Source organism: Oncorhynchus masou, chromosome 14 (assembly GCF_036934945.1).
Source record: "Oncorhynchus masou masou isolate Uvic2021 chromosome 14, UVic_Omas_1.1, whole genome shotgun sequence".
In the NCBI taxonomy this organism is placed as follows: Eukaryota; Metazoa; Chordata; class Actinopteri; order Salmoniformes; family Salmonidae; genus Oncorhynchus; species Oncorhynchus masou.
The window spans coordinates 34,233,786-34,255,097 of NC_088225.1; the positions used below are offsets into that span (position 1 = coordinate 34,233,786).

A 21,312-nucleotide genomic window follows, 5' to 3' on the forward strand; every position below is an offset into this window, starting at 1 on the left:
AAAGTTCACCTACGGGTAGTGTATGCCCATGGGCGACTTGTCTTGGTTTCCCCCTTTTCCACCAGCAATCAAACACAAACACCATAACCAAAACAATACTCACAGGTGTTGACAAAGTGCTATGAGGTGCTTAAACAAAAGAGAGGTTACGACACAAAGCGAGAGTGAAACACAGAGACCTACAGACATGGCATTTACAGAGAGATTGAGCCAGCCCAGCTCAGCTCAATCTCTCTGTAAATGCCATGTCTGTAGGTCTCTGTGTGTCACTCTCTCTTTGTGTATTAACCTCTCTTTTGTTTAAGCACCTCCATAGCACTTTGTCCTCACCTGTGAGTATTGGTTATGGTGTTTGTTTGCTGGTGGGAAAAGGGGAAACCAAGACAAGTCGCCCATGGGCATACACTACCCGTAGGTAGACTTTGTTAAATACACTGTGTGTCCAGTGTGTGTGTGTGTTTCAGTGTGTGTGTGTCTGTCCACTGTGTGTGTGTCTCTATCCAGTGTGTGTGTGCGTGTCTGTCCAGTGTGTGTGTGTCTGTCCAGTGTGTGTGTGTGTGTGTGTCTAGCGTGTGTGTGTCTAGCGTGTGTGTGTTTGTTTGTGTCCAGTGTGTGTGTTTGTCCAGTGTGTGTGTGTGTGTGTGTGTGTTTTTGTCCAGTGTGTGTTTGTCCAGCATGTGTGTGTTTGTCCAGTGTGTGTGTGTGTGTGTTCAGTGTGTGTGTGTGTCAAGTGTGTGTGTGTGTGTTCAGTGTGTGTGTGTGTGTTCAGTGTGTGTGTGTGTCAAGTGTGTGTGTGTGTGTCAAGTGTGTGTGTGTGTGTGTTCAGTGTGTGTGTGTGTGTGTGTGTGTTCAGTGTGTGTGTGTGTGTGTGTGTTCAGTGTGTGTGTGTGTGTGTTTGTCCAGTATGTGTGTGTGTTTGTGAGTCCAGTGTGTGTGTTTGTCCAGCATGTGTGTGTTTGTCCAGTGTGTGTGTGTGTTCAGTGTGTGTGTGTGTGTCAAGTGTGTGTGTGTGTGTGTGTGTGTGTGTTTGTGTCCAGTGTGTGTGTTTGTCCAGTGTGTGTGTGTGTGTGTTCAGTGTGTGTGTGTGTGTCAAGTGTGTGTGTGTGTGTTCAGTGTGTGTGTGTGTGTTCAGTGTGTGTGTGTGTCAAGTGTGTGTGTGTGTGTTCAGTGTGTGTGTGTGTGTTCAGTGTGTGTGTGTGTGTGTGTGTTCAGTGTGTGTGTGTGTGTTTGTCCAGTATGTGTGTGTGTGTTTGTGTCCAGTGTGTGTGTTTGTCCAGCATGTGTGTGTTTGTCCAGTGTGTGTGTGTGTTCAGTGTGTGTGTGTGTGTGTGTGTCAAGTGTGTGTGTGTGTGTGTTCAGTGTGTGTGTGTGTGTTCAGTGTGTGTGTGTGTGTGTGTGTTCAGTGTGTGTGTGTGTGTGTGTGTGTTTGTCCAGTATGTGTGTGTGTGTTTGTGAGTCCAGTGTGTGTGTTTGTCCAGCATGTGTGTGTTTGTCCAGTGTGTGTGTGTGTTCAGTGTGTGTGTGTGTGTCAAGTGTGTGTGTGTGTGTGTTCAGTGTGTGTGTGTGTGTGTGTGTGTGTTCAGTGTGTGTGTGTGTGTGTCCAGTGTCTGTGTGTGTTCAGTGTGTGTGTGTGTGTTCAGTGTGTTTGTGTGTGTGTGTGTGTGTGAGTCCAGTGTGTGTGTGTGTCGTTGCCCAGTGTGTGTGTGTGTGTTCAGTGTGTGTGTGTGTGTGTCCAGTGTGTGTGTGTGTGTGTGTCCAGTGTGTGTGTGTGTGTTTGTGTCCAGTGTGTGTGTGTGTGTGTCTAGCGTGTGTGTGTGTTCAGTGTGTGTGTGTGTGTCTGTGTTTGTGTGCTTGTCCAGTGTGTGTGTGTGTGTGTCTTTGCCCAGTGTGTGTGTGTTCAGTGTGTGTGTTTGTGTCCAGTGTGTGTGTGTTTTTGTCCAGTGTGTGTGTGTGTCCAATTGTGTGTGTGTGTGTGTGTCTTTGCCCAGTGTGTGTGTGTTCAGTGTGTGTGTGTTCAGTGTGTATGTGTCTGTCCAGTGTGTGTGTCTGTCCAGTGTGTGTGTATGTGTGTCTGTCCAGTGTGTGTGTGTGTGTGTGTGTCTGTCCAGTGTGTGTGTTTATGTGAGTGTGTCCAGTGTGTGTGTGTGAGTGCAGTGTGTGTTCAGGGTGTGTGTGTGTGTGTGTGAGTGAGTCCAGTGTGTGTTCAGGGTGTGTGTGTGTGTGTGTGTGAGTGAGTCCAGTGTGTGTGTGTGTGTGTGTGTGAGTCCAGTGTGTGTGTGTGAGTGCAGTGTGTGTGTGTGAGTCCAGTGTGTGTGTGTGTGTCTGTCCAGTGTGTGTGTTTATGTGAGTGTGTCCAGTGTGTGTGTGTGAGTGCAGTGTGTGTTCAGGGTGTGTGTGTGTGTGTGAGTGAGTCCAGTGTGTGTTCAGGGTGTGTGTGTGTGTGTGTGTGTGTGAGTGAGTCCAGTGTGTGTGTGTGTGTGTGTGAGTCCAGTGTGTGTGTGTGAGTGCAGTGTGTGTGTGTGAGTCCAGTGTGTGTGTGTGTGTGTGTGTGTGTGTGTGTGTGTGTGTGTGTGTGAGTCCAGTGTGTGTTCAGGGTGTGTGTGTGTGTGTGTGTGAGTGAGTCCAGTGTGTGTGTGTGTGAGTCCAGTGTGTGTGTGTGAGTGCAGTGTGTGTGTGTGAGTCCAGTGTGTGTGTGTGTGTGTGTATGTGTGAGTCCAGTGTGTGTGTGTGTGTGTGAGTCCAGTGTGTGTTCAGTGTGTGTGTGTCCAGTGTGTGTGTGTTCAGTGTGTGTGTTCAGTGTGTGTGTTCAGTGTGTGTGTGTGTCCAATTGTGTGTGTGTGTTTGTCCAGTGTGTGTGTGTTTGTCCAGCCTGTGTGTGTTTGTCCAGCCTGTGTGTGTTTGTCCAGTGTGTGTGTGTGTGTGTCTTTGCCCAGTGTGTGTGTTTGTCCAGTGTGTGTGTGCAATGTGAGTGTGCGTCCAGTGTGTGTGTGTTTCCAGTGTGTGTTTATGTGTTTATGTGTGTGTTCAGGGTGTGTGTGTCGGTCCAGTGTGTGTGAGTGTGTGTGTGTGTGTGTGTGTGAGTCCAGTGTGTGTGTGAGTCCAGTGTGTGTGTGAGTGTTTTTGTCCAGTATGTGTGTGTGTGTTCGTGAGTCCAGTGTGTGTGTGTGTGTGTGTGTGTGTGAATCCAGTCTGTGTCCAGTGTGTGTGTCACTGACACAGGGACACTGAGGAGTTGTAATCAACCCAAATCCCTGCACAGTGTGTGTGTGTCCTATGTGTTTGTGTGTCCAGTGTGTGTGTGTGTTTCAGGTTATTATTTACAGAGTCACTGAGGAATCACCATAAACCCCAAACCCTGGATAGAGGGGCTCAGTGAATGTGGAGGTGAATGTGATCAGGTGGGTCAGTGTGTCAGAGGAGGCTCTATAGAAGGACAGAGTGCCGGCTGGCCAGTCCAGATACACTCCTACTCTGTGGGGGCTGGAGGAGGGGACGTCTATGGTAGTGGGATTATTATTGTGCCAGGCAGAGTAACTGTTGTCAGAACAGTTCAGACTCCAGGACTTGTCATTCCATCCAAGACAACAGTCCTTAACCCATCCTCTCCTGTTGATTCCTTTATATGTCACTCCTATATCAGCCCCTCTCCCACTCCACTCTACCTCCCAGTAACAGCACCCAGTCAGACCCTCTCTGCACAGCACCTGTCCACAGTCCTCAAATCTCTCTGGGTGATCAGGATACGGCTGCTCCTCTGTCCTCCATGTCACCTTTCTGTTCTCCTCAGACAGAGAGAGGAGTCTGTCTACTGTGTTTGGGTCCAGTGTGAGATCACAGACATCTGATGGATGAAACCAGACACAATATTAGAAATCATCATCATTCACATTAGAATGTTAACTCACTTTTCACTAATTCATTTAATGTAGATGTTTCTAGGTATCAAAAGGAGAAGTTAAGGTAACTTGAGACTTGTTGAATGATCATATGTTATACTGTATGGTAATATAAAACACACTTATTCACATTAATTACACACACACACACACACACACACACACTGGACTCACACACACACACACTGTACTCACACACACACAGCCTGAACACACACACACACACACAGTCAAATCAACTCTTTGTAAACGTTGGTGTCCCTGATTTCTGCTTCTGTAGAACTACAGCTGATATTTAATATGACCAAGTCAGTAATGATGGTGGCCTTTGACTTAACTTGAATTGAGACTTATTCTTAGTCATATTCTTCACAGCAGTCAACACTCACATTTTCTAAGTCCAGGTTTCATTCTGTTCTCTCCACCATGTTCCACACTGTAGCGGTAAGCAGAAGAACAGACAGTCATTGAGGGATACACACACACACACACACACACACACACACACACACACACACACACACACACACACACACACACACACACACACACACACACACACACACACACACACACACACACACACACACACACTGGACACACACACACACATGCAGGTCAAGCGTTGGTAAGAATGTTTGTCTGTGTGTGTTGTTGGGGAATTAGTTGGGTAACATAGATGAGATGTTTTATTTTCATTATTGCTTGTGAGTTACTTCTCATCAGAATGTCTATTTTTGGATAATGCTGTTGCAGTTATCTGTTCTCTGGGATAAGTTACTTGGGCCGCTGAGAGGGGAGGGGTCAAGCTTGTCTTCATAGGTAAACATATCTTTTAAACCAATTATCTCTTGGCTCCACAATGTCTGTGTGCCAGTCACTGTGTCTCTGTGATCTTGCCAAGGAGGGGTGTATTTGATATCTGCCTGTTGATAGGTTTTGTTTTATGGTCCTGAGAGCGACAAAATAACTTAGCTTAGGAGACAAAGCTGCCTGGCTATGTGTGTCTTTGCTATAAAGGATCTCAGTTGCAATGTGTAAGGACTCTCAGAGAATTCATTTATAGACACTGAACTGATCTGAGAGTCACAGGGTTGCGATGGATATATATCTATATCATATAATTAAAGATGGACTTTATGATAACTCTGACTTGTGGTGGTTTGCTCTCAGGATTTGGTAAATAGAGAACATTTCCACTACAGTGTTCAGTGTGTGTGTCCAGTGTGTATGATGTGTACAGTGTCTTCATCCTGTGTGTATGACGTGTGGTGTGTGTGTGTCCTGTGTGTGTATCCAGTGTGTATGTGTGTGTGTGTTTCACACACACATTGGACACACACACACACACACACACATTCAGCATATAACTTTGTCCAAGTGGTGGTAATAATGTTTGTCTTAACCAGCCTGATAAGTCCAACATGTCTGATATGAACATTGACATAAACCCTCTACATACTTGAGTTTCTCCAGTCTGCAGTGTGGATCCTCCAGTCCAGCAGAGAGCAGTCTGACTCCTGAGTCTCCTGGGTGATTGTAGCTCAGATCCAGCTCTCTCAGGTGTGAGGGGTTTGACCTCAGAGCTGAGACCAGAGAAGCACAGCCTTCCTCTGTGACTAGACAGCCTGACAGCCTGCAAAGAGTCAAATCATATTAAAATCACACTGATATTCTTTGGTGATGAAAATAGTGGCAGTATATTTTTTCAACATATTCAGATACATCAGTGTCCTGAAACCTGCCATATCTATTCATAAATTAATGTATCATCATTAAAAATGTCATTATTATAAATTATCATAATATTACTTGTAGAGAGACAAATGTATAGTACAAATATTATAGTAGACTGTCCAGACCAGTTTAAAAAGCAGTATCAGTCAGAAGACAGACAGTGAGGAATCAGATTTAGATTGTATTGAGTATACAGTCCACACCATATCTATTTAGACAGTGAGGTATCAGATTTAGATTGTATTGAGTATACAGTCCACACCATATCTATTTAGACAGTGAGGAATCAGATTTAGATTGTATTGAGTATACAGTCCACACCATATCTATTTAGACAGTGAGGTATCAGATTTAGATTGTATTGAGTATACAGTCCACACCATATCTATTTAGACAGTGAGGTATCAGATTTAGATTGTATTGAGTATACAGTCCACACCATATCTATTTAGACAGTGAGGTATCAGATTTAGATTGTATTGAGTATACAGTCCACACCATATCTATTTAGACAGTGAGGTATCAGATTTAGATTGTATTGAGTATACAGTCCACACCATATCTATTTAGACAGTGAGATTTAGATATCAGATTTCTATTTAGACAGTTGTATTGTATTGTATACAGTCCACACCATATCTATTTAGACAGTGAGGAATCAGATTTAGATTGTATTGAGTATACAGTCCACACCATATCTATTTAGACAGTGAGGTGTCAGATTTAGATTGTATTTAGTATACAGTCCACACCATATCTATTTAGACAGTGAGGAATCAGATTTAGATTGTATTGAGTATACAGTCCACACCATATCTATTTAGACAGTGAGGAATCAGATTTAGATTGTATTGAGTATACAGTCCACAACATATCTATTTAGACAGTGAGGAATCAGATTTAGATTGTATTGAGTATACAGTCCACAACATATCTATTTAGACAGTGAGGAATCAGATTTAGATTGTATTGAGTATACAGTCCACACCATATCTATTTAGACAGTGAGGAATCAGATTTAGATTGTATTGAGTATACAGTCCACACCATATCTATTTAGACAGTGAGGTATCAGATTTAGATTGTATTGAGTATACAGTCCACACCATATCTATTTAGACAGTGAGGAATCAGATTTAGATTGTATTGAGTATACAGTCCACACCATATCTATTTAGACAGTGAGGTATCAGATTTAGATTGTAGATTTAGAGTATACAGTCCACACCATATCTATTTAGACAGTGAGGAATCAGATTTAGATTGTATTGAGTATACAGTCCACACCATATCTATTTAGACAGTGAGGAATCAGATTTAGATTGTATTGAGTATACAGTCCACACCATATCTATTTAGACAGTGAGGAATCAGATTTAGATTGTATTGAGTATACAGTCCACACCATATCTATTTAGACAGTGAGGTATCAGATTTAGATTGTATTGAGTATACAGTCCACACCATATCTATTTAGACAGTGAGGAATCAGATTTAGATTGTATTGAGTATACAGTCCACACCATATCTATTTAGACAGTGAGGAATCAGATTTAGATTGTATTGAGTATACAGTCCACACCATATCTATTTAGACAGTGAGGAATCAGATTTAGATTGTATTGAGTATACAGTCCACACCATATCTATTTAGACAGTGAGGAATCAGATTTAGATTGTATTGAGTATACAGTCCACACCATATCTATTTAGACAGTGAGGAATCAGATTTAGATTGTATTGAGTATACAGTCCACACCATATCTATTTAGACAGTGAGGAATCAGATTTAGATTGTATTGAGTATACAGTCCACACCATATCTATTTAGACAGTGAGGAATCAGATTTAGATTGTATTGAGTATACAGTCCACACCATATCTATTTAGACAGTGAGGTATCAGATTGATTGTATTGAGTATACAGTCCACACCATATCTATTTAGACAGTGAGGAATCAGATTTAGATTGTATTGAGTATACAGTCCACACCATATCTATTTAGACAGTGAGGTATCAGATTTAGATTGTATTGAGTATACAGTCCACACCATATCTATTTAGACAGTGAGGTATCAGATTTAGATTGTATTGAGTATACAGTCCACACCATATCTATTTAGACAGTGAGGTAATCAGATTTAGATTGTATTGAGTATACAGTCCACACCATATCTATTTAGACAGTGAGGTATCAGATTTAGATTGTATTGAGTATACAGTCCACACCATATCTATTTAGACAGTGAGGTATCAGATTTAGATTGTATTGAGTATACAGTCCACACCATATCTATTTAGACAGTCAGATTTAGATTGTATTGAGTATACAGTCCACACCATATCTATTTAGACAGTGAGGTATCAGATTTAGATTGTATTGAGTATACAGTCCACACCATATCTATTTAGACAGTGAGGAATCAGATTTAGATTGTATTGAGTATACAGTCCACACCATATCTATTTAGACAGTGAGGAATCAGATTTAGATTGTATTGAGTATACAGTCCACACCATATCTATTTAGACAGTGAGGTATCAGATTTAGATTGTATTGAGTATACAGTCCACACCATATCTATTTAGACAGTGAGGTATCAGATTTAGATTGTATTGAGTATACAGTCCACACCATATCTATTTAGACAGTGAGGTATCAGATTTAGATTGTATTGAGTATACAGTCCACACCATATCTATTTAGACAGTGAGGTATCAGATTTAGATTGTATTGAGTATACAGTCCACACCATATCTATTTAGACAGTGAGGTATCAGATTTAGATTGTATTGAGTATACAGTCCACACCATATCTATTTAGACAGTGAGGTATCAGATTTAGATTGTATTGAGTATACAGTCCACACCATATCTATTTAGACAGTGAGGTATCAGATTTAGATTGTATTGAGTATACAGTCCACACCATATCTATTTAGACAGTGAGGAATCAGATTTAGATTGTATTGAGTATACAGTCCACACCATATCTATTTAGACAGTGAGGAATCAGATTTAGATTGTATTGAGTATACAGTCCACACCATATCTATTTAGACAGTGAGGTATCAGATTTAGATTGTATTGAGTATACAGTCCACACCATATCTATTTAGACAGTGAGGTATCAGATTTAGATTGTATTGAGTATACAGTCCACACCATATCTATTTAGACAGTGAGGTATCAGATTTAGATTGTATTGAGTATACAGTCCACACCATATCTATTTAGACAGTGAGGTATCAGATTTAGATTGTATTGATTATACAGTCCACATCATATCTATTTTGACAGTTGTTGGAGGAAATTATGGTTGAAATGACTAATTATGTATACATTCCAATCAGAACTGACTAGTCCAAATGCTAGAATGTCCACTGTGTTTATTTACCAGTGTATCAGATTTATCCCTGGTGTATATATCCCTGGTGTTTATGTATCCCTGGTGTATATATCCCTGTTCCCTGGTGTATGTATCCCTGGTGTATATATCCCTGTTTATATATCCCTGGTGTATATATCCCTGGTGTATATATCCCTGGTGTATATATCCCTGGTGTATATATCCCTGGTGTATATATCCCTGGTGTATATATCCCTGGTGTATATATCCCTGGTGTATATATCCCTGGTGTATATATCCCTGTGTTATATCCCTGGTATATATCCACACCATGTATATATCCCCCTGGTGTATATATCCCTGGTGTATGTATCCCTGGTGTATATATCCCTGGTGTATATATCCCTATATATGGATCCCTGGTGTATATATCCCTGTGTATATATCCCAGGTGTATATATCCCTGGTGTATATATCCCTGGTGTATATATCCCTGGTGTATATATCCCTGGTGTATATATCCCTGGTGTATATATCCCTGGTGTATATATCCCCTGTGTATATATCCCTGTGTTTCCCTGGTGTATATATCCCTGGTGTATATATCCCTGGTGTATATATCCCTGGTGTATATATCCCTGGTGTATATATCCCTGGTGTATATATCCCTGTGTTTCCCTGGTGTATATATCCCTGGTGTATATATCCCTGTGTTTCCCTGGTGTATATATCCCTGGTGTATATATCCCTGTGTTTTCCTTGTGTATATATCGCTGTGTTTCCCTGGTGTATATATCCCCGGTGTATATATCCCTGGTGTATATATCCCTGGTGTATATATCCCTGGTGTATATATCCCTGTGTATATATCCCTGGTGTATATATCCCTGGTGTATATATCCCTGGTGTATATATCCCTGTTGTATTTATCCCTGGTGTATATATCCCTGGTGTATTTATCCCTGTGTTCCCCTGGTGTATATATCCCTGGTGTATATATCCCTGGTGTATTTATCCCTCTGTTCCCCTGGTGTATATATCCCTGTGTTCCCCTGGTGTATATATCCCTGGTGTATATATCCCTGGTGTATTTATCCCTGTGTTCCCCTGGTGTATATCCCTGGTGTATATATCCCTGGTGTATATATCCCTGGTGTATATATCCCTGTGTTTCCCTGGTGTATATATCCCTGGTGTATGGATCCATGGTGTATATATCCCTGGTGTATATATCCCTGGTGTATATATCCCTGGTGTATTTATCCCTGTGTTCCCCTGGTGTATATCCCTGGTGTATATATCCCTGGTGTATATATCCCTGTTGTATATATCCCTGGTGTATTTATCCCTGTGTTTCCCTGGTGTATATATCCCTGGTGTATATATCCCTGGTGTATATATCCCTGGTGTATCTATCCCTGGTGTATATATCCCTGGTGTATATATCCCTGGTGTATATATCCCTGGTGTATATATCCCTGTGTTTCCCTGGTGTATATATCCCTGATGTATATATCCCTGTGTTTCCCCTGGTGTATATATCCCTGGTGTATATATCCCTGGTGTATATATCCCTGGTGTATATATCCCTGGTGTATATTTCCCTGGTGTATATATCCCTGTGTTTCCCCCTGGTGTATATATCCCTGGTGTATATATCCCTGGTGTATATATCCCTGGTGTATGTATCCCTGGTGTATATATCCCTGGTGTATATATCCCTGGTGTATGTATCCCTGGTGTATATATCCCTTTGTTTCCCTGGTGTATATATCCCTGGTGTATATATCCCTGGTGTATATATCCCTGGTGTATATATCCCTGGTGTATATATCCCTGGTGTATATATCCCTGGTGTATATATCCCTGGTGTATATATCCCTGGTGTATATATCCCTGGTGTATATATCCCTGGTGTTTATATCCCTGGTGTATATATCCCTGGTGTATATATCCCTGTGTTTCCCTGGTGTATATATCCCTGGTGTATATATCCCTGGTGTATATATCCCTGTGTTTCCCTGGTGTATATATCCCTGGTGTATATATCCCTGTGTTGCCCTGGTGTATATATCCCTGGTGTATATATCCCTGTGTTTCCCTGGTGTATATATCCCTGGTGTATATATCCCTGGTGTATATATCCCTGGTGTATGTATCCCTGGTGTATATATCCCTGTGTTTCCCTGGTGTATATATCCCTGGTGTATATATCCCTGTTGTATATATCCCTGGTGTATATATCCCTGGTGTATATATCCCTGGTGTATATATCCCTGTTGTATTTATCCCTGGTGTATATATCCCTGGTGTATATATCCCTGGTGTACATATCCCTGTGTTTCCCTGGTGTATATATCCCTGGTGTATATATCCCTGGTGTATATATCCCTGGTGTATATATCCCTGGTGTATATATCCCTGTGTTTCCCTGGTGTATATATCCCTGGTGTATATATCCCTGGTGTATTTATCCCTGTGTTCCCCTGGTGTATATATCCCTGGTGTATATATCCCTGGTGTATTTATCCCTGTGTTCCCCTGGTGTATATCCCTGTGTATCCATGGTGTATATATCCCTGGTGTATATATCCCTGGTATATATATCCCTGGTGTATATATCCCTGGTGTACATATCCCTGTGTTTCCCTGGTGTATATATCCCTGGTGTATATATCTAAAACACAACCAAATGTAAAACTGTAAGCTTCACTGTCCAAACACATATGGTGTGGACTATGTGTGTCTGGTAAACAAATGTGGATCTGGTGAACAGTTACCACTTGTTGACCAACTACAGGAATACTGACCTCAGAGTCTCCAGTTTACAGTGGGGATTCCCCAGTCCAGCAGAGAGCAGCTCCACTCCTGAATCCTTCAGGTCATTGTTACTCAGATCCAGCTCTCTCAGGTGTGAGGGGTTTGACCTCAGAGCTGAGACCAGAGAAGAACAGCCTTCCTCTGTGACTAGACAGCCTGACAGCCTGCAAAGAGTCAAATCATATTAAAATCACACTGCTATTCTTCGGTGGTGAAAATAGTGACAGTATATTTGTTATCAAATGACAAGTCATCAAAGTGTTGCTTATAGAGAAAAAAATCTATGTTACAAATATTATCATTGCACAGTATTATCATTGCATAGTGTTATCATAGTGTTATCATTGCATAGTGTTATCATAGTGTTATCATTGCATAGTGTTATCATTGCAAAGTGTTATCATTGCATAGTGTTATCATTGCATAGTGTTATCATTGCATAGTGTTATCATTGCATAGTATTATCATTGCATAGTGTTATCATTGCATAGTGTTATCATTGCATAGTGTTATCATTGCATAGTGTTATCATTGCATAGTATTATCATTGCATAGTGTTATCATTGCATAGTGTTATCATAGTGTTATCATTGCATAGTGTTATCATTGCATAATGTTATCATTGCAAAGTGTTATCATTGCATAGTGTTATCATTGCATAGTGTTATCATTGCATAGTGTTATCATTGCATAGTATTATCATTGCATAGTGTTATCATTGCATAGTGTTATCATTGCATAGTATTATCATTGCATAGGGTTATCATTGCATAGTGTTATCATTGCATAGTATTATCATTGCATAGTGTTATCATTGCATAGTGTTATCATTGCATAGTGTTATCATTGCATAGTGTTATCATTGCATAGTATTATCATTGCATAGTATTATCATTGCATAATGTTATCATTGCATAGTGTTATCATTGCATAGTATTATCATTGCATAGTGTTAAAATTGCATAGTGTTATCATTGCATAGTGTTATCATTGCATAGTGTTATCATTGCATAGTATTATCATTGCATAGTATTATCATTGCATAGTATTATCATTGCATAGTATTATCATTGCAAAGTGTTATCATTGCATAGTGTTATCATTGCATAGTGTTATCATTGTATAGTGTTATCATTGCATAGTGTTATCATTGCATAGTGTTATCATTGCATAGTATTATCATTGCATAGTATTATCATTGCATAGTGTTATCATTGCATAGTGTTATCATTGCATAGTGTTATCATTGCATAGTGTTATCATTGCATAGTATTATCATTGCATAGTGTTATCATTGCATAGTGTTATCATTGCATAGTGTTATCATTGCATAGTGTTATCATTGTTATCAACAAAACATGCTAACCTCTCACCATTACCAATAACAGAGTCTACAACAAAACATGCTAACCTCTCACCATTACCAGTAACAGAGGCTACAACAAAACATGCTAACCTCTCACCATTACCAATAACAGAGTCTACAACAAAACATGCTAACCTCTCACCATTACCAGTAACAGAGGCTACAACAAAACATGCTAACCTCTCACCATTACCAATAACAGAGGATACAACAAAACATGCTAACCTCTTACCATTACCAATAACAGAGACTACAACAAAACATGCTAACCTCTTGCCATTACCAATAACAGAGGAGTTTAGCATTTATACTGACATTTGTGCCTCTATAACTTTGTTATTCATCATTATTCACTATTCATATCTAAACGGTAAAAAATGTATGAATTCCCTCAAATAAAAGGTGACATTCTGTACTGTCACCTAATATGAAACATTATATCTTAAATCCTAAATGCTGGAGCATAACACCACATTTAAAACTGTAAGCTTCACTGTCCAATCACATATGGTGTGGACTATGTGTGTCTGGTAAACACATGTGGATCTGGTGAACAGTTATCACTTGTTGACCAACTACAGGAATACTGACCTCAGAGTCTCCAGTTTACAGAGGTGATTCCCCAGTCCAGCAGAGAGCAGCTTCACTCCTGAATCCATCAGGTCATTGTTACTCAGATCCAGCTCTCTCAGGTGTGAGGGGTTTGAACTGATAACTGAGGCCAACACTTTACAGGATGTGTTTCTGAGTTTACAGCCACTGAGTCTGAAACACAGAAGAAATACAATGACAGACAGGTTGTATTAAAGTGTTACACTGTAACCTGTGCACAAATAATGTTGTGGGGTTGACCTCAGAGCTGAGACCAGGGAAGCACAGCCTAGAAATGACACATTTTCCAAGTATTTCTTGAAGATAGAAAGATGCATATTAACAAATATTTGAGTGGACTGACCAGACCAGTTTAAAAATCAGTATCAGTCAGAAGACAGACAGTGAGGAATCAGATTTAGATTGTATTGAGTATACAGTCCACACCATATCTATTTAGACAGTGAGGAATCAGATTTAGATTGTATTGAGTATACAGTCCACACCATATCTATTTAGACAGTGAGGTATCAGATTTAGATTGTATTGAGTATACAGTCCACACCATATCTATTTAGACAGTGAGGTATCAGATTTAGATTGTATTGAGTAAACAGTCCACACCATATCTATTTAGACAGTGAGGTATCAGATTTAGATTGTATTGAGTAAACAGTCCACACCATATCTATTTAGACAGTGAGGAATCAGATTTAGATTGTATTGAGTATACAGTCCACACCATATCTATTTAGACAGTGAGGTATCAGATTTAGATTGTATTGAGTATACAGTCCACACCATATCTATTTAGACAGTGAGGTATCATATTTAGATTGTATTGAGTATACAGTCCACACCATATCTATTTAGACAGTGAGGAATCAGATTTAGATTGTATTGAGTATACAGTCCACACCATATCTATTTAGACAGTGAGGTATCAGATTTAGATTGTATTGAGTATACAGTCCACACCATATCTATTTAGACAGAGAGGTATCAGATTTAGATTGTATTGAGTATACAGTCCACACCATATCTATTTAGACAGTGAGGTATCAGATTTAGATTGTATTGAGTATACAGTCCACACCATATCTATTTAGACAGTGAGGAATCAGATTTAGATTGTATTGAGTATACAGTCCACACCATATCTATTTAGACAGTGAGGTATCAGATTTAGATTGTATTGAGTATACAGTCCACACCATATCTATTTAGACAGTGAGGAATCAGATTTAGATTCTATTGAGTATACAGTCCACACCATATCTATTTAGACAGTGAGGTGTCAGATTTAGATTGTATTGAGTATACAGTCCACACCATATCTATTTAGACAGTGAGGTATCAGATTTAGATTGTATTGAGTATACAGTCCACACCATATCTATTTAGACATTGAGGAATCAGATTTAGATTGTATTGAGTATACAGTCCACACCATATCTATTTAGACAGTGAGGTATCAGATTTAGATTGTATTGAGTATACAGTCCTCACCATATCTATTTAGACAGTGAGGTATCAGATTTAGATTGTATTGAGTATACAGTCCACACCATATCTATTTAGACAGAGAGGTATCAGATTTAGATTGTATTGAGTATACAGTCCACACCATATCTATTTAGACAGTGAGGTATCAGATTTAGATTGTATTGAGTATACAGTCCTCACCATATCTATTTAGACAGTGAGGTATCAGATTTAGATTGTATTGAGTATACAGTCCACACCATATCTATTTAGACAGTGAGGTATCAGATTTAGATTGTATTGAGTATACAGTCCACACCATATCTATTTAGACAGTGAGGTATCAGATTTAGATTGTATTGAGTATACAGTCCACACCATATCTATTTAGACAGAGTATCAGATTTAGATTGTATTGAGTATACAGTCCACACCATATCTATTTAGACAGTGAGGTATCAGATTTAGATTGTATTGAGTATACAGTCCACACCATATCTATTTAGACAGTGAGGTGTCAGATTTAGATTGTATTGAGTATACAGTCCACACCATATCTATTTAGACAGTGAGGTATCAGATTTAGATTGTATTGAGTATACAGTCCACATCATATCTATTTAGACAGTGAGGTATCAGATTTAGATTGTATTGAGTATACAGTCCACACCATATCTATTTAGACAGTGAGGTATCAGATTTAGATTGTATTGAGTATACAGTCCACATCATATCTATTTAGACAGTGAGGTATCAGATTTAGATTGTATTGAGTATACAGTCCACACCATATCTATTTAGACAGTGAGGAATCAGATTTAGATTGTATTGAGTATACAGTCCACATCATATCTATTTAGACAGTGAGGTATCAGATTTAGATTGTATTGAGTAATACAGTCCACACCATATCTATTTAGACAGTGAGGTATCAGATTTAGATTGTATTGATTATACAGTCCACATCATATCTATTTAGACAGTGAGGTATCAGATTTAGATTGTATTGAGTAATACAGTCCACACCATATCTATTTAGACAGTGAGGTATCAGATTTAGATTGTATTGAGTATACAGTCCACACCATATCTATTTAGACAGTGAGGTATCAGATTTAGATTGTATTGAGTATACAGTCCACACCATATCTATTTAGACAGTGAGGTATCAGATTTAGATTGTATTGAGTATACAGTCCACACCATATCTATTTAGACAGTGAGGTATCAGATTTAGATTGTATTGAGTAATACAGTCCACACCATATCTATTTAGACAGTGAGGTATCAGATTTAGATTGTATTGAGTATACAGTCCACACCATATCTATTTAGACAGTGAGGTATCAGATTTAGATTGTATTTAGTATACAGTCCATATCTATTTAGACAGTGAGGTATCAGATTTAGATTGTATTGAGTATACAGTCCACACCATATCTATTTAGACAGTGAGGAATCAGATTTAGATTGTATTGATTATACAGTCCACATCATATCTATTTAGACAGTGAGGAATCAGATTTAGATTGTATTGAGTATACAGTCCACACCATATCTATTTAGACAGTGAGGTATCAGATTTAGGTATTGAGTATACAGTCCATATTATTTAGACAGTGAGGTATCAGATTTAGTATATACAGTCCACACCATATCTATTTAGACAGTGAGGTATCAGATTTAGATTGTAGTAAACAGTCCACACCATATCTATTTAGACATCAGATTTAGATTGTATTGAGTATACAGTCCACACCATATCTATTTAGACAGTGAGGTATCAGATTTAGATTGTATTGAGTATACAGTCCACACCATATCTATTTAGACATTGAGGAATCAGATTTAGATTGTATTGAGTAAACAGTCCACACCATATCTATTTAGACATTGAGGAATCAGATTTAGATTGTATTGAGTATACAGTCCACACCATATCTATTTAGACAGTGAGGAATCAGATTTAGATTGTATTGAGTATACAGTCCATATCTATTTAGACAGTGAGGTATCAGATTTAGATTGTATTGAGTATACAGTCCACACCATATCTATTTTGACAGTGAGGTATCAGATTTAGATTGTATTGAGTAAACAGTCCACACCATATCTATTCTGACAGTGAAGCTAACATTGTAAATGTGTCTCTATACTCCAACATTTTGGATTTCAGATCAAATGTTTCATATGAGGTGACAGTATAAAATGTCACCTTTTATTTGAGGATATTTTAATACATATCTGTTTCAACGTTTAGAAAGATTAAAGCATTTTATGTATCTCGTCCCCCATTTGAAGAAGTCATAAGTATTCTGACACTTAAAGTGTATTAAATTAGTCAAAAGTATATCTGGTCCCATATTCCTCGAACACAATGACAACATCAAGCCTGTGACGCCTTGACTGAGAAAGATCATGAATGAATCATGAATAATAATGAGTGAGAAAGTTACAGAGGCTACAACAAAACATGCTAAACTCTCACCATTACCAATAACAGAGACTACAACAAAACATGCTAACCTCTCACCATTACCAATAACAGAGGCTACACCAAAACATGCTAACCTCTCACCATTACCAATAACAGAGGATACAACAAAACATGCTAACCTCTCACCATTACCAATAACAGAGGCTACAACAAAACATGCTAACCTCTCACCATTACCAATAACAGAGGCTACAACAAAACATGCTAACCTCTCACCGTTACCAATAACAGAGACTACAACAACATGTTAACCTCTCACCATTACCAATAACAGAGACTACAACAAAACATGCTAACCTCTCACCATTACCAATAACAGAGACTACAACAAAACATGCTAACCTCTCACCATTACCAATAACAGAGGCTACAACAAAACATGCTAACCTCTCACCATTACCAATAACAGAGGATACAACAAAACATGCTAACCTCTCACCATTACCAATAACAGAGGCTACAATAACAGAGGCTACAACAAAACATGCTAACCTCTCACCATTACCAATAACAGAGGATACAACAAAACATGCTAACCTCTCACCTTTAAGCTCAAATAAAAGGTGACATTCTGTACTGTTGCCTAATATGAAACATTATATCTCAAATCCAAAATGCTGGAGAATAGCGCCAAATTTAAAACTGTAATCTTCACTGTCCAAACACATATGGTGTGGACTATGTGTGTCTGGTAAACACATGTGGATCTGGTGAACAGTTATCACTTGTTGACCAACTACAGGAATACTGACCTCAGAGTCTCCAGTTTACAGTGGGGATTCCCCAGTCCAGCAGAGAGCAGCTTCACTCCTGAATCCTTCAGGTCGTTGATACTCAGGTCCAGCTCTCTCAGGTGTGAGGGGTTTGAACTGAGAACTGAGGCCAACACTTTACTGGATGTGTCTGTGAGTTTACAGCCAGTGAGTCTGAAACACAGAAGAAATACTATGACAGACAGGTTATATTAAAATATTTCGCTTAGCTTTCCCTGCTTAAACTGTTAGCACTGCTCAAATAATGTGTATATTGTGCTGATCAGTTTGTAATATAGTTAGAAAGTTTTCAGCTGATAGAAAGTTTATTCAGCCAATTAAATTACTGTTGTTCCTACATACAGTAAAGTTTGGTCTGAGGGATAGTCACATGGGTACTTACAGAGCCAGTCAGCCAATGAAAATGCAGCTGTAACTACAATTTATTTTGGTGTGCGATATTTACATGAATACTTACAGAGCTTTCCTGCAGCTTCTCACAGCTGGGAGCAGTCTCCTACGACCCTCTTCTGATGTCTTGTATTCCTTCAGGTCAAACACATCCAGAACCTCCTCTGATATCTGCAGCATGTAGGCCAGCGCTGAACACTGAGCAAGGGAGAGGTTTTTGGATCTGTTCTCTGACCTCAAGTATACTTCGATTACTTTCTGTACTGAATGGTCTTTCATCTCTATCAGACAGTGGAAGAGATTGATGCACCTCTCAGGGGAGATGTTCTTCCTCTGCATCACCTTAAGGGATTGGATTGTTTTCTTGACGCTCTCTGGACTGCTTTCTGTCTGTGTCACCAGACCTCGTAGGAGTTTCTGATTGGCTGCCAGTGACATGCCATGAAGGAAGCGGACAAAAAGGTCCAGGTGTCCATTCTTACTCTCCAAGGCTTTATCCACGGCACTCTTCAGCAGCTCATCCAAAGTTAGCTCTTCAGACGCACCTCTAGACTTTCTAGACTTTCTCTTGAGGAAGGGCTTCAGTGCATCCATGTTCCTGGTTGTGTAACAATGGTACATGTAGACAGCTGAGAGAAACTCCTGAATGCTCAGATGAACAAAGCAGTACACCACTCTCTGAAATAACACAGACTCTTCTTTAAAGATTTGTGTGCACACTCCTGAGTACACTGAAGCTTCTTTGACATCAAGGCCAGCCTCTTTCAGGTCTTCTTCATAGAACATCAGATTACCCTTCTCCAGATTTTTAAACGCCAGCTTCCCCAGCTTCAGAAGAATTTCCTTATCTGACTCCATGAGCTCCTCTTGATCCATCTCATCTCTTCCATGATACTTCTGGTTCTTCAGGCTGGTCTGAATGAGCAGGAAGTGTATGGACATCTCAGTCAGAGTCGTGGGCATCTCTCTCCTCTTGTCTGTACTCAACATGTGTTCAAGGACTATTGCAGAAATCCAACAGAAGACTGGAATGTGGCACATGATGTGGAGGCTCCTTGATGTCTTTATGTGTGAGATGATTCTGCTGGCCAGGTCCTCATCACTGAATCTCTTCCTGAAGTACTCCTCCTTCTGTGGGTCATTGAACCCTCGTACCTCTGTCACCTGGTCAACACACTGAGGGGGGATCTGATTGGTTGCTGCTGGTCGGGAGGTTATCCATAGGAGAGCAGAGGGAAGCAGATTCCCCTTGATGAGATTTGTCAGCAGAACATCAAGAGATGATGTCTGGGTGACATCAGACACCTTTTCATTGTGCTGGAAATCCAATGGAAATCTGCTTTCATCCAAACCATCCAAGATGAACATAGTTTTACAGGCAGTGAGTTTCTCTGCATTGCCTTTGTCTAGTTCTGTGTGGAAGTCATTTAAAAGTCTGAGAAGACTGTACTGGCGATCTTTGATCAAGTTCAGCTCCCGGAAAGGAAGCACAAATATGATCTCCACATCTTGATTAGCCTTCCCTTCAGCCCAGTCTAGGATGAACTTCTGCACAGAGACTGTTTTTCCGATGCCAGCGATGCCCTTCGTCAGCACAGTTCTGATGCGTCTCTCTTGGCCAGCTAAGGGTTTAAAGATGTCATTGCAGTGGATTGCTGTGTCATGTGAGGTTGGTGTCCTGGATGCTGTCTCTAGCTGCCACACCTCATGTTCATTGTTAACCGCTTCACTCTCTCCTTCTGTGATGTAGAGCTCTGTGTAAATCCTGTTAAGGGGAGTTTGAGTCCCTGCTGTTTCGATGCCTTCTATCACACATTCATACCTCCTCATCAGACTGTCTTTATGGTTTACTACAGCTCTCTGCAGACTGTCTTCATGGTTTACTACAGCTCTCTGCAGACTGTCTTCATGGTTTACTACAGCTCTCTGCAGACTGTCTTCATGGTTTACTACAGCTCTCTGCAGACTGTCTTCATGGTTTACTACAGCTCTCTGCAGGCTGTCTTCATGGTTTACTACAGCTCTCTGCAGGCTGTCTTCATGGTTTACTACAGCTCTTCTGCACTACAGGCTGTCTTCATGCTCTCTGCAGACTGTCTTTATGGTTTACTACAGCTCTCTGCAGGCTGTTATCCACTACAAGGAAGAGGAAAATGACGTGTATCAGACACATTCGTTAACAGGATGAAGTGGGTCTTCACATCTACAGTAACTTATATTATCTCATATGATTGTAGTTAACTCTTAATCATATTGAGGCATTGACTTAGCACAGGTCTGCAAGTGTCCTTACTGTTTTCAGAGCCTCTTGCATCATTGGGTTCACTCAGGTGCTGTAGTACAGGACGTGTCCTGGATCTCTTTCTACACCTAGGACAGTCATAGTCTCCTGAAGGAGCAGGTTTC

The 21,312-nt window shown here is 39.8% G+C and overlaps 1 protein-coding gene across 2 annotated transcripts; it reads right to left on the minus strand.

The window, feature by feature from the left end:
- Positions 1–1,338: 1,338 nt before the first annotated feature.
- LOC135554795 (NLR family CARD domain-containing protein 3-like) lies at positions 1,339–20,837 on the minus strand. Of its 2 annotated transcripts, XM_064987230.1 has the most exons (7): positions 18,974–20,837; positions 18,496–18,669; positions 13,762–13,935; positions 11,795–11,968; positions 5,359–5,532; positions 4,286–4,332; positions 1,339–3,841 (listed from the first exon to the last, which is right to left on the minus strand). In XM_064987230.1, the coding sequence occupies exons 1-7, from the start codon at positions 20,734–20,736 to the stop codon at positions 3,318–3,320; spliced, it is 3,030 nt and encodes a 1,009-aa protein (XP_064843302.1). In that variant the 5' UTR covers positions 20,737–20,837; the 3' UTR covers positions 1,339–3,317. The 2 variants fall into 2 exon arrangements, with proteins under 2 accessions (XP_064843302.1, XP_064843303.1); XM_064987231.1 differs by lacking the exon at positions 13,762–13,935.
- Between the last annotated feature and the right edge of the window lie 475 nt (positions 20,838–21,312).